General features: G+C 37.9%; 1 protein-coding gene across 1 annotated transcript; it reads right to left on the bottom strand.

The window, feature by feature from the left end:
- Positions 1–11365: 11365 nt before the first annotated feature.
- On the bottom strand, positions 11366–12334 carry LOC129008952 (olfactory receptor 52B2). Its single transcript, XM_054441487.2, is given in 1 exon segment — positions 11366–12334. A coding segment is annotated over 1 exon segment (969 nt).
- Positions 12335–12540: the final 206 nt, after the last annotated feature.

Raw genomic sequence — 12540 nt, 5'->3', positions numbered from 1 at the left:
AACACATGGACACAGGAAGGGGAACATCACACTCTGGGGACAATTGTGGGGTGGGGGGAGGGGGGAGGGATAGCGTTAGGAGATATACCTAATGCTAAATGGCGAGTTAATGGGTGCAGCACACCAGCATGGCACATGTATACATATGTAACTAACCTGCACATTGTGCACATGTACCCTAAAACTTAAAGTATAATAATAATTTTAAAAAAAGAAAAAAAAAACTAAATGTTTTTATTTTATCAATCATTATTAAAGCTGTTTTTATTTTCCAAAGATTACTAAAGTTACATGAACTAAAAGGTATTAGTTTTTATTTTGCTTTCAAAATATTTAAGTGCTTATTTTTGTTTCAGCCAGTTAATTGGAGCTCTTTTATATAAACATTACACACAACACATATATAGCTACACAGAAAGACAAAAGGAGATTACTACAGTAGGTGTAAGATTTTTCATTTGCCAGTTTTTAAGTTTCTTTTTTTTCTTTTTGAGATGGAGTCTCACTTACCTTGTCTCCCAGGCCAGAATGCAATAGCGTGATCTCAGCTCACTGCAACCTCCGTCTTCAAAATTAAAGTGATTCTCCTGCCTCAGCCTCCTAAGTAGCTGGGATTACAGGTGTGTGCCACCACACCTGGCTATTTTTTGTATTTTTAGTAAAGACGGGGTTTCACCATGTTGGCCAGGCTGGTATGGAATGCCTGACCCCAGGTGATCCACCCACCTTGGCCTCCCAAAATGCTGGGATTACAGGCAAGAGCCACAGCGCCCAGCCAGTTTTGAAGTTTATTAATTGAATTACTGGCTTTAGGGTTGAGCCCTTAGAAGAGCCGGGCCAGGAAAGGGGTCTCTGGTGCCTCCTGTTTTTCCCAAGTAGTCCAGGCTGTTAGAGCTTGAATATCTGCTTTTAATTAAACTGATTTTAACCATAGCAGTTTTTAATAAAGTCCTTTTAGAATTTCTTATGCCAAACGGCCCATATTTCTGGCTTTTGAACTTTACCAAAGGTAACCTCCCAGGTGCTTAGAGAAAGGGAAATTTAAGACAGTCTGTGGAGAAGAAGAGAATAGACAAGGTCACACAGATAATAAACCAGAAATAACTTACTTCCTATATGGGGAATCCAACCCAGACCACCACTGTGAAAGTGTAAAACCTTAGCTACTGAGCTACACAGCACAGGGCAGTCTCCATTCCTTTTCCCAGAAGGAGTCTAGAGTAGTTCATTTTGAGATTGCAAAGTCTTTTAACTAATATATTTTTTAGAGCTAACTATGACATGAACTCTAAAATTCCTGTTCCCTGGAAGGTGGAGACCAAGAGAAAGTATGCCACATAGTTAACAGGTCAAGCTCCTAAGGACATTAAACAAGGTGGAGACTTCATCCCATTTTTTTGTTTGTTTTTGCTGGGTCATCTTGAAAAGTGGGTTTACAGGTGTTCTAAGCCCATGCTTTATGCTAAAGTACCCCTCAACACAGAAAAATGGATTCATTGCACAAAATATACCAGCTTAAGACTAGCCTTAGAATTCTTTTTCATATTAATAAAAACTTTACAGAGGAGATAAACGTTGATTTTTTTTCCATTCATTCAAGTGTTTGCACAGAGAGAAAGAAGCCAGAAATCTGACTGGTAAGAAATTCTAACCCTTTTGCCAGCATGCCAGGCTTCTGGCTTCCCTGTCCCTGAGTGGCCCTAGTGATCTGGCTTGCAGCCCCATTGCCCTGGGGGCCAAGCCACATCATAAAGGAAAATTATTTTTTTTGTTGTTCTAGCCAGAGCAAAATACATGTGATAAAACATAAACATTAGCCACTCTGCTTAGCACCCAATAGACTGAGCAAGGCTTAAATTTTCCCCCAAATGGGCTCTGTCATCGCTAATCCAACCTCTGACTTGGAGTTTCCAAACGTGGTCTCTGGGCAAGATGGTTGCCCTGAGTAACGGAAAAGATAGGAAAGGAAAAGTAGAGATGGAAAGTATTGCCTGTGGCAGGGTGGGGACAGTAAAGAGCTTAGGGAGGCCAGAGAAAAGACCCACTCATTGCAGCAACAGTGAAAAGTTCAGGCAGCCGCTTGTCAGTAGCAAAGGGATCTTTTCCAGCAGTGCCATCAGCTCTCAAGTTTCCCCTCTTAGGGAGGAAAAAGCTCCTTATGTCCCATGATCCTGTACATGCCCAGCCCTGTAACCCACAGCCATCAGCAATGAGTGCAAGGCAGATTAGCCCAAAGAGAATAGAAGTTAACATTCCATAGTGCCAAACCTGTTTTTAGCCGAGAGGGACTTTACCGAGAGGGGCCTCTAATGCCCTAAATCTTAGATGGGACTCTAACCCTCTTAAGTTGGGCCTCTAATCCAAGGTCGGTCAAGCATCCTTGCCTTTTTTTAAGAGGGGCCTCTAACCTACCCTGTCTTAGGAGAGACTCTAACTCCCCTAGGTAGGGCCTCTGACACAAATCCATTCTTCACCCGGGTACTCCACAACTTGACCAAACTCATCCAATCAGTGCTGCAGTCTTTTTCCTTTGGTTCAGTGGGCGGAGGGGGGTGTCTCCTCAGTATTGTCCCTTTTGTGGTTTGTGAGAAAGACGTTACTGGACCCCACTACTTACCCAAAGGTAGCCTTTGGGTCAGGGGTTTCCACAATATAGTCGCTTCTGTGGTCTACAGAAAGATGTTACGGGACTCCAACCTTTACCCAAAGGTAGCCGTTGGGTCAGGATTTCTGCATTATAGTCCCTTTGTAGTCACCAGAAATATATTACAGGATGGGGTCCCAATATAGACCCCAAGAGAGGGTTCTTGGATCTCACACAAGAAAGAATTCAGGGTGAGTCTGCAATGCAAAGTGAAAGCAAGTTTATTAAGAAAGTAAAGAAATAAAAGAATGGTTACTCCATAAACAGAGCAGCCCCGAGGGCTGCTGGTTGCCCATTTGTATGGTTATTTCTTGATGATATGCTAAAAAAAAAAAAAAGGCAGGGGTGGATTATTCATCCCTCCCCTTTTTAGACCATATAGGGTAACTTCCTGACATTGCCATGGCATTTGTAAACTGTCATGGTGCTGGTGGGAGTGTAGTAGTGAGAACAACCGAGGTCACTCTTGTCACCATTTTGGTTTTGGTGGGTTTTGGCTGGCTCCTTTACTGCAACCTGCTTTATCATCAAAGTCTTTATGACCTGTATCTTGTGCCACCTCCTATCTCATCCTGTGACTTAGAATGCCTTAACTGTCCGGGAATGCAGCCCAGTAGGTTTCAGCCTCATTTTACCCAGCTCCTATTCAAGATGGAGTTGTTCTGATTCACATGCCTTTGACAGCATGACATATTTAAGGTGCTGAAAGAAAAAAAAAAACTTTTAACCTAGAATAGTATATCTAGTGAAAATATCCGCTAAGCATTAAGTCCCTCAGGCAAACAAAAGCTGGGGGATTTCATCATCACCAGACATGTCCTACAAGAAAGGCTAAAGGGAGCTTTTAATCTGAAAGAAAACAATGTTAATGAGCAAGAAGAAGTCATCTGAAGTTATGAAACTCACTGGCAATAGTAAACAGAAAAAAACACGTGACAGTATGTGAACCCCAAAAATCTGAGACAGGTATCAGTTAATTTTGAAAGTTTATTTTGCCAAGGTTGAGGACACAGCCTCAGGAGGTTCTGATGACATATGCCCAAGGTGGTCAAAGCACAATTTGGTTTTATACATTTTAGGGAGATATGAGACATCAATCAACACATGTAAGGTGAACACTGGTTCAGTCTGGAAAGGTAAGATGATTCAAACAGGGAGGGGGCTTCCAGGTCATAGATAGAAAAGAGACAAATGGTTGCATTCTTCTGAGTTTCTGATTAGCCTCTCCAAAGCAGGTAATCAGATATGCATTTATCTCAGTAAGCAGAGGGGCAACTTTGAATAGAATGGGAGGCAGGTTGGTTCTAAGCAATTCCCAGCTTGACTGTTCCCTTTAGCTTGGTGACTTTGGGGACCCAAGATATTTTTTCTTTCACAAGTATAGCACTGTAATTGTAGTGTATAATCTTCTCTTGACTTAAGTAGAAAAACTAAATTATGAAAAATAATAACTATAATAACTATAACAACTTTTTAAGACATAGTACAATAAGACAAAGAGAAACAACAAAAATTTAAAAAGTAGGTAAAGTTAAAGTGAAGAGTTTTTGTTAGTTTACTTTTTGCATGTTTGTTTATGCAATCAGTATTAAGCTGTCATCAGTTTATTTTTATTTATTCATTTGTTTATTTATTTATTTATTTTTGAGACAGAGTCTTGCTCTGTCGCTCGGGCTGGAGTGTAATGGTGCGATCTTGGCTCACTGCAACCTCCACTTCCTGGATTCAAGCAATTCTCCTGCCTCAGCCTCCCGAATAGCTGGGATTACAAGTGCACACCACCATGCCTGGCTAATTTTTGTATTTTTTAGTAGAGATGGGGTTTCACCACGTTGGCCAGGCTGGTCTCAAATTCCTGACCTCAGGTGATCTGCCCACCTCAGCCTCCCAAACAGCTGGGATTACAGGCATAAGCCACCACCCCCCGCCTTGTCATCAGTTTAAAATAATGGGTTAGAAGATAGTATTTACAAGCTTCATGGTAACTTAAAATCAAAAAACATACAATAAATACACAAAAAATAAAAAGCAATAAATTAAAGCATACCACTACAGAAAATCATCTTCACTAAAAGGAAGACAGGAAAGAAAGAAGGATGAGAAGACCACAAAACAACCAGAAAAAAAATAACAAAATTGCAGGAGTAAGTTCTTACTTATCAATAATAATATTGAATGTAAATTGACTAAACTCTCCAATAAGAAGACACAAAATGGCTGAATGGATTCAAAAAAGAATCAACAATGATCTGTTGCCTGCAAGAAACACACTTCACCTATAGACACAGAGACTGAAAATAATGGGATGGGAAAGGATTTATATCAGACAAAACAGATTTCAAGGCTAAAACTATGAGACAAAGAAGATCATTATATAATGATAAAAAGGTCAGTTCAGAAAGTGAATATAAGAATTTAAAATATGCATCTTACACTGGAGCACCCAGATATATAAAGTAAACATTAGTAGAGCTAACGAGAGAGATAGTCCCAATACAATAATAGCTAGAGACTTCAACACCCCACTTTCAACATTATCCAGACAGAAAATCAACAAAGAAATATTGGACCTAATCTGCACTATAGTCCAAATATGACCTAATACATATTTACAGAACATTTAATCTAATGGCTGTAGAATACACATTCTTCTCCTCAGCACATAGACCATTCTCAAGGATAGTCCAAAAGTTAGATCATGGAACAAGTATTAAAACATTAAACAAATGAAACAAGCATCTCCTCTGACAAAAATGGAATAAAACTAGAAATCATTAACACAAGGAATTTTGGAAAATATAAAGGCACAAAGATATTAAACAATATATTCTTGAACAACCAGTGGATCAATGAAGAGATTAAGAAGGAAAATAAAAATTTTCTTGAAACAAATGATAGTGGAAATACAACTTACCAAAACCTATGGCATACGGCAAAAGCAGTACTAACAGAGAAGTTTATAGCTAAAAGTGCCTACATCAAAAAAGAAGAAAGACTTCAAATAAACAACTTAATGATGCATCTTAAAGAACTAGAAAAGCAAGAGCAAGCCAAACCCCAAATTAGCAGAAGAAAAGAAATAATAAAGATCAGAGCAGAATTATATGAATTTGAAATGAAGAAAATACAAAAGATCAATGAAACAAAAAGTTTGTTTTTTGAAAACATAAACAAAATTGACAAACCTTTAGCCAGACTAAATAAGATAAAAGAGAGAAGGTCCAAATAAATAAAATCAGACATGAAAAAGGACACATTATAAAAACTGATACTGCAGAAATTCAAAGGATCATTAGTGGCTACTATAAGTAACTACATGCCAATAAATTAGAAAATCTAGAAGAAATGAATAAATTCCTAAACATATACAACCTGCCAAGATTGAACCATTAAGCGATTCAAAACATGAACAGGCCAATAACAAGTAACAAAATTGAAGCCATAGTAAAAAGTCTTCCAGAATTTAAAAAAAAAAAAAAATCTTGGGACCTGATGGCTTCACTGTTGAATTCTAGCAAACATTTAAAGAAAAAACAATACCAATCCTACTCAAATTATTCTGAAAAATAGAGGAAGAGGGAATACTTCCAAACTCATTCTATGAAGCCAGTATTACCCTTGTACCAAAACCAAAGACATATCAAAAAGAAAACTATAGGTCAATATCACTGATGAATACTGATGCAAAAATCCTCAACAAAATACTAGCACACTGAATTGAACAGCACATTGAAAAGATTATTCATCAAGACCAAGTGGGATTTATCCCAGGGATGCCAGGATGGTTCAACATATGAAAATTCATCAGTGTGATACATTATATCAACAGAATGAAGGACAAAAGCAACATAATCATTTCAATTGATGCTAAAAAAAAGTATTTGATAAAATTCAACATCTCTTCATGATAAAAACCCTCAAAAAACTGGGGATAAAAGGAACATAGCTCATGCCGTATACAATGGACTCACAGCTAATATTATACTGAATGGGGAAAAACTAAAAGCCTTTCTTCTAAGATCTGTAACATGACAAGAATACCCACTTTCTCTAGTGTTATTCAACGTAATACTGGGAATCCTAGCAAGAGTAATCAGATAAGAGAAAAAAATAAAGTGCATCTACATGGGAAAAAAAAGAAGTCAAATTATCCTTGTTTGCAGATATATGATATGATTTTATATTTGGAAAAACCTAAAGATTCCACAGAAAAATTATTCAAACTGACAATTCAGTAAAGGTGCAGGATACAATATTCACATACAATAATCAGTAGCATTTCTATATGCCTCCAGTAAACAATCTCAAGGAAAAATCAGGAAAGCAATGTCATTTATAATAGCTACAGATAAAATACAATACCTAGGAATTAACCAAAGAATTAGAGGAGCTCTACAATGAAAACTATAAAACATTGATGAAAGAAATTGAAGAGGGCACGCCAAAAAATGGAAGGATATTCCATGTTCATGGATTGGAAGAATCACTATTGTTAAATTGTTCATACTACCCAAAACAATCTACTGATTCAATGCAATCTCTATCAAAATACCAATGACATTCTTCACAGAAATAGAAAAAAAAATTTCTATGGAACCACAAAAGATCCAGAATAGCCAAAGCTGTACTGAGCAAAGAGAACAAAACTGGAGGAATCATATTACCTGACTTTACATTATACTACAGAGCTATAGTAACCAAAATGGCATGGCACTGGCATAAAAACAGATACTTGGATAAATGGAACAGAAGAAAGAACCCAGAAACAAATCCATACATCTACAGTGAACTCACGTTCAACAAAGGTGCCAAAAGCATACACTGGGAAAAGGACATTCTCTTCAATAGAAAATAGTGCTGAGAAAACTGGATATCCATATATAGAAGAATGAAACTAGACCCCTATCTCTTGCCATAAACAAAATTCAAATCAAAATGGATTAAAGACTTAAATCTAAGACCTCAAACTATAAAACTACTAAAAGCAAACAATGGGAAAACTTTCCAGGATATGACAGTAGGCAAAGATTTCTTGAGTTTTATTCCAAAAGCCCAAGCAACCAAAGCAAAAATGGACGAATGAGATCACATCAAGTTAAAAAGCTTCTGCACAGCAAAGGAAACAACAAAGTGAAGAGACAACCCAAAGAATAAGAGAAAATATTTGCAAACTATGTATCTGATGAGGGATTAGTAACTAAAACATATAAGAATCTCAAACAACTCCATTAAAAAATCTAATAATATGACCAAAAAATGGGCAAAATATCTGAATAGACATTTCTCAAAAGAAAACATACCAATGGCAAACAAGTATATGAAAAGGTGCTCAACATTATTGATCATCAGAGAAATGCAAATCAAAACTACAATGAGATAACATTTCACCCCAGTTAAAATGGCTTTTATCCAAGACAGGCAATATCAAATGCTGGAGACAATGTGGAGAAGAGAGAACCCTCATACACTGTTGGCAGGGACGTAAATTAGTACAACCACTATGGAGAACAGTTTGGAGATTCCTCAAAAAACTGAAAATAGAGCTACTGTATAATCCAGCAATCCCACTCCTATATATACCCAAAAGAAAGAAAATCAGTATATCGAAGAGATATCTGCACTCCCATATCTGCAGCCCTATTCACAATAGCCAAGATTTGGAAGCAACCTAAGTGTCCATCAACAGATGAATGGGTAAAGGAAATGTGGTACATATACACAATGGAGTACTAGTAAGCCATAAAAAAATGAGATCCTGTCATTTGCAATGGCATGGATGAAACTGGAGTTCATTATGTTAAGTGAAATAAGCCCACCACAGAAGGACAAACTTAGCATGTTCTCATGTGGGAGCTAAAAATTAAAACAATTGAACTCATGGAGATAGAGAGAAGGATGGTTACCAGAGGCTGGGAAGGATAGTGGGGATAGTTAACAGGTACAAAAAAAAATAGAATGAATGAATAAGACCTAGTATCTGCTTGCAAAACAGGGTGACTATAGTCAGTAATAATTTAATTGCACATTTTAAAATAACTAAAAGTATAATTGGGCCAGTCTCGGTGGCTCACGCCTGTAATCCTAGCACTTTGGGAGGCTGAGGCGGGTGGATTGCCTGAGCTCAGGAGTTCAAGACCACCCTAGGCAACATGATGAAACCCATCTCTATTAAAAATACAAAAACTTAGCCAGACATGGTGGCGGGTGCCTGTAGTCCCAGCTACCTGGGAGGCTGAGGCATAAGAATTGCTTAACCTGGGAGGTAAAGGTTGCAGTGAGCCGAGATCGCACCACTGCACTCCAGCCTCAGTGACAGAGCAAGACTCTGTCTCAAAAAGTAAATAAATAAAAGAGTATAATTGGATTGTTTGTCAAAATATAAATGCTTAAGGTGATTTAAATTTTTTTAAATAAAATAAACATTAGCTGTTATTGTAATATTGTTATCATTAATATTATCATGTTAATATTTTGTGTTATTATATAGTATGTTTTGTGATAGAGATGGAAAATAAGTTAGGACAAGATTATTAAATTAATGCTTAGCTTAGAACTTACTATGTAGTCCTGTGATTTCCAAACTATGTCTAATGGAACACTAGTTTATTTTACAGATGTAAATTTATATGCTTATCAAAATTATGCCAAAATTATGTGGACATCGATATAGATATCTATGGTCACAGAAGTGTGGGAAACACTGCTAACTCTAACTTTCTCTTGGACAGCCATGTGCATGACTCACAGAATATCAGCATTTTCCACAATTATTTGACCATGGAACTTTTTAATAAAACATTTATTTATATCTGATATCTACTGCTACAGAATATTCTGTGGAAAACTCTCTGTAATTAATGAAAAACCCTCCAAAGTATTTGACAGAAAGTGCCTTGATAAGCTCTGTCTCTTAGAAAATTTAATGTAGAGTCATTTCATAGTTTAAGCTAATGTGTAAAAGATTGAAAGCATTGATCTCAGCTAAGAAAGTAATGCAATATCTGAAGTGAAAGATGAGAAAAGTCATAAGTAATTAGTATAGGCAGTGTTGAAAAGACTAACAATACTAATAAGTACTAACAAAATATTTCTCAGAAACTATGAGCTAAAGATTATGTTAAGTATAGTCATAAGGTTTATTTCATTTAATCTTCTAAATAACCCTGTGAAGGTAACCTATAAGGTACCCATTTTATAGATTTAAAAATTGAGGACTAAAAATGTTAAACAAACTGTGCAAGTTCGCATAGCTAGAAAATGATGGTGACAAGACGAGTCCTGATATGAGTCCAAATACTATCCATATACTTATTTAGTGGTACAATCAATATAAATATCAACCAATAACTTTTTGAGTATCAGCCCTAAGAGGAGGAAGTTGAAAAAGACTATAGGGTTTCCAGCTCAGTGAAGTTGATGGGATCATCATAATCTAGTTCCCAAGAAACGAAATGTAGGAAGAAAAGTGGAGTGGGAATTCTACATCCCAGGAAGAATAACCAGTTAATAGGTGGATTTATGTGTCTAACACTCAAAGAGTTTTAGACTAGAGACAGGGATATGGGACTCATTAGTGTTGGTGGTGGCTAAAGAAATGAGTGTACATGACCTTTTCTGGAAAAGCATGAAAGAATGAGGGTCGAGACTGTGAATCCCAAGAGAGTACTCCAATTTTGCCAACCTGGCCATGAACAATGTACTATAATTCCTAATTCTGGGTCTGGTCAAAAACTAGATATAAGAGAGAATCAAGAGTACCCTGTTTCCTCCTACTTTGTCTTTTCACTGGTCCCTGAGTTACAGCAGAGAGAAGTACTGCAAATCACCATTTGATTTGGCTCAATTATGCCAAACTGCCTTCATGAGGAGCTGATTTACTAATCACTGGTTTTGTGAAATAATTTAGCTGGTCATTTCAGTGTACCATAAAGATGCCTGTTCTGACCTCAAGGAGATAATTGCGCTCCCATTCATTTTTCAAAAATGTAGTATGTGTCAGGCATTTTGTAATGCATTGGGGATACAAATATGAATAATATACACTCTTCTGATTTCAAGGAGTTTGCAGTCAATTGAGGGTACAAATAAATGAACAACTCATTACATTACAATTTATTATGCACATTTGGAGATTTGTACAAGATACACTAGACATGCAAAGATAGGACCCTTGGCTTGCCTGGAGAAATTAGAAAAGACTAAACTTTTCTTGAACTAAAATTTGAAGGAAAGGGAGTTTTTCCAGATGACCAAAAGTCATGCATGGCTGTTCCTCAAATTCACCTGCCATTGTGGTAGTGGGTGGCAGGCCACTTGATTCTGTACAAAGAATCAATGCACATTTGGGATTTTTTTAAAAAATTAAAACCCCTTAAAACGGTAAATATAAAATTATTTTTATCCACTTCTTTATAATCTCATTTCATGTGGTGTTCAGATCCCTGCGCTTCTGGCGTCTATCTAGTCTACTGAGGGTACCAAAGCCTCGTATCAGAGGCATGTACACTTAGTTATTATTTCTGGGTTGTAGGGAGGCATATGTAAAGAGGTTAGAGAAAACAAACAAGAGAAGGAGGAAGAATTATGAGAAAAGAAAGAAAAGTGGGGGGCGGAAGATGAAATAGAAAGAAGAGGAAGAAAAGCCTTCTCAGTCCAGGAAATCTCTGTATTTCACATCTAGCTTCCTTGAAGGAGCTGAACGTGAAGATTCATGAGGATCCATCAGCCCAGAGGGGAGGTACAGCACCAAGTCTTGATGTCAAAGAACAGGTGGGCTACACCCTCACGTATCTGCTTAGTCTTCACACCATAGACAATGGGGTTCAGCATTGGTGGCACTGAAACATAAAGATTGGCCAGCAAGATATGGACATGTTGAGGAATATTACGCCCAAAACGGTGGGTCAATAAGGTAAAGAAGGATGGAACATAAAACATAAGGATGACACACAGGTGGGAGCCACAAGTGCTGAGGGCCTTGTGCCGAGCATCCTGGGAGGACAAACGAAACACTGCTCGGAGGATCAGTGAGTAAGACACAGCGATGAGGATCACATCCAAGATGACCATGACAATGGGCACTGAGAAGCCATACCAAATGTTAACAGTGATGTCAGCACAGGCTAAATGAGCCACTCCAATATGCTCACAGTAGGAATGAGGAACAATGTTGGTTCAGCAGAAGGGCAGCCGCTTCAGCAAGAATATGACTGGGAAGATGATGCAGAAGCTTCGGGTGATGATGGCCAGAGCAATCCTTCCCACAACAGGCCATGTTAGCACTGTTGTATATCTCAGTGGGGCACAAATGGCCACAAAGCGATCAAAGGCCATGGCTAACAGGATAGCTGACTCCCCCACAAACATCATATGGACAAAGAAGACTTGGGTGACACAGGCATCAAAAGCAATGTTATGTGCTTGAAGCCAAAAGATGGCTAGGGCCTTGGGCACAGTGGTGGTAGACAGCAGGATGTCCGTGACGGCAAGCATGGAGAGGAAGAAATACATGGGCTCATGAAGGTTACGTTCCATGACAATAACCACTATCAGGATGCTGTTTCCCAGGACTGCAGTGATGTAAATGAGGCAAAGAGGTATTGACAGCCAAATGTGATAAGTCTCCAACCCAGGGATGCCAAGTAGGACAAAAACTGCAGGATGGAAGATGGTAATGTTGGTGTGACTCATGATGCACTTTATGGTCCTCTCTATAATGACTTAGAAGCTGATGAGTCTACTGAAAGTGATAGAAACAGAAAGCACTCCTGAATATGTATAAATATCATAAAAGACAGCATGGATTTCTAAATTGCTGGACTCTCCAGTGGCAAGTACTCCCAGAGAATGTTCACTTGGTGTAGGAATGGCTTCTGGCCCATAGTGCTTCCTTTGCA

This window comes from Pongo pygmaeus, chromosome 9 (genome assembly GCF_028885625.2).
Source record: "Pongo pygmaeus isolate AG05252 chromosome 9, NHGRI_mPonPyg2-v2.0_pri, whole genome shotgun sequence".
NCBI lineage: Eukaryota > Metazoa > Chordata > Mammalia > Primates > Hominidae > Pongo > Pongo pygmaeus.
This window is presented reverse-complemented; position numbering and strand designations above follow the sequence as displayed.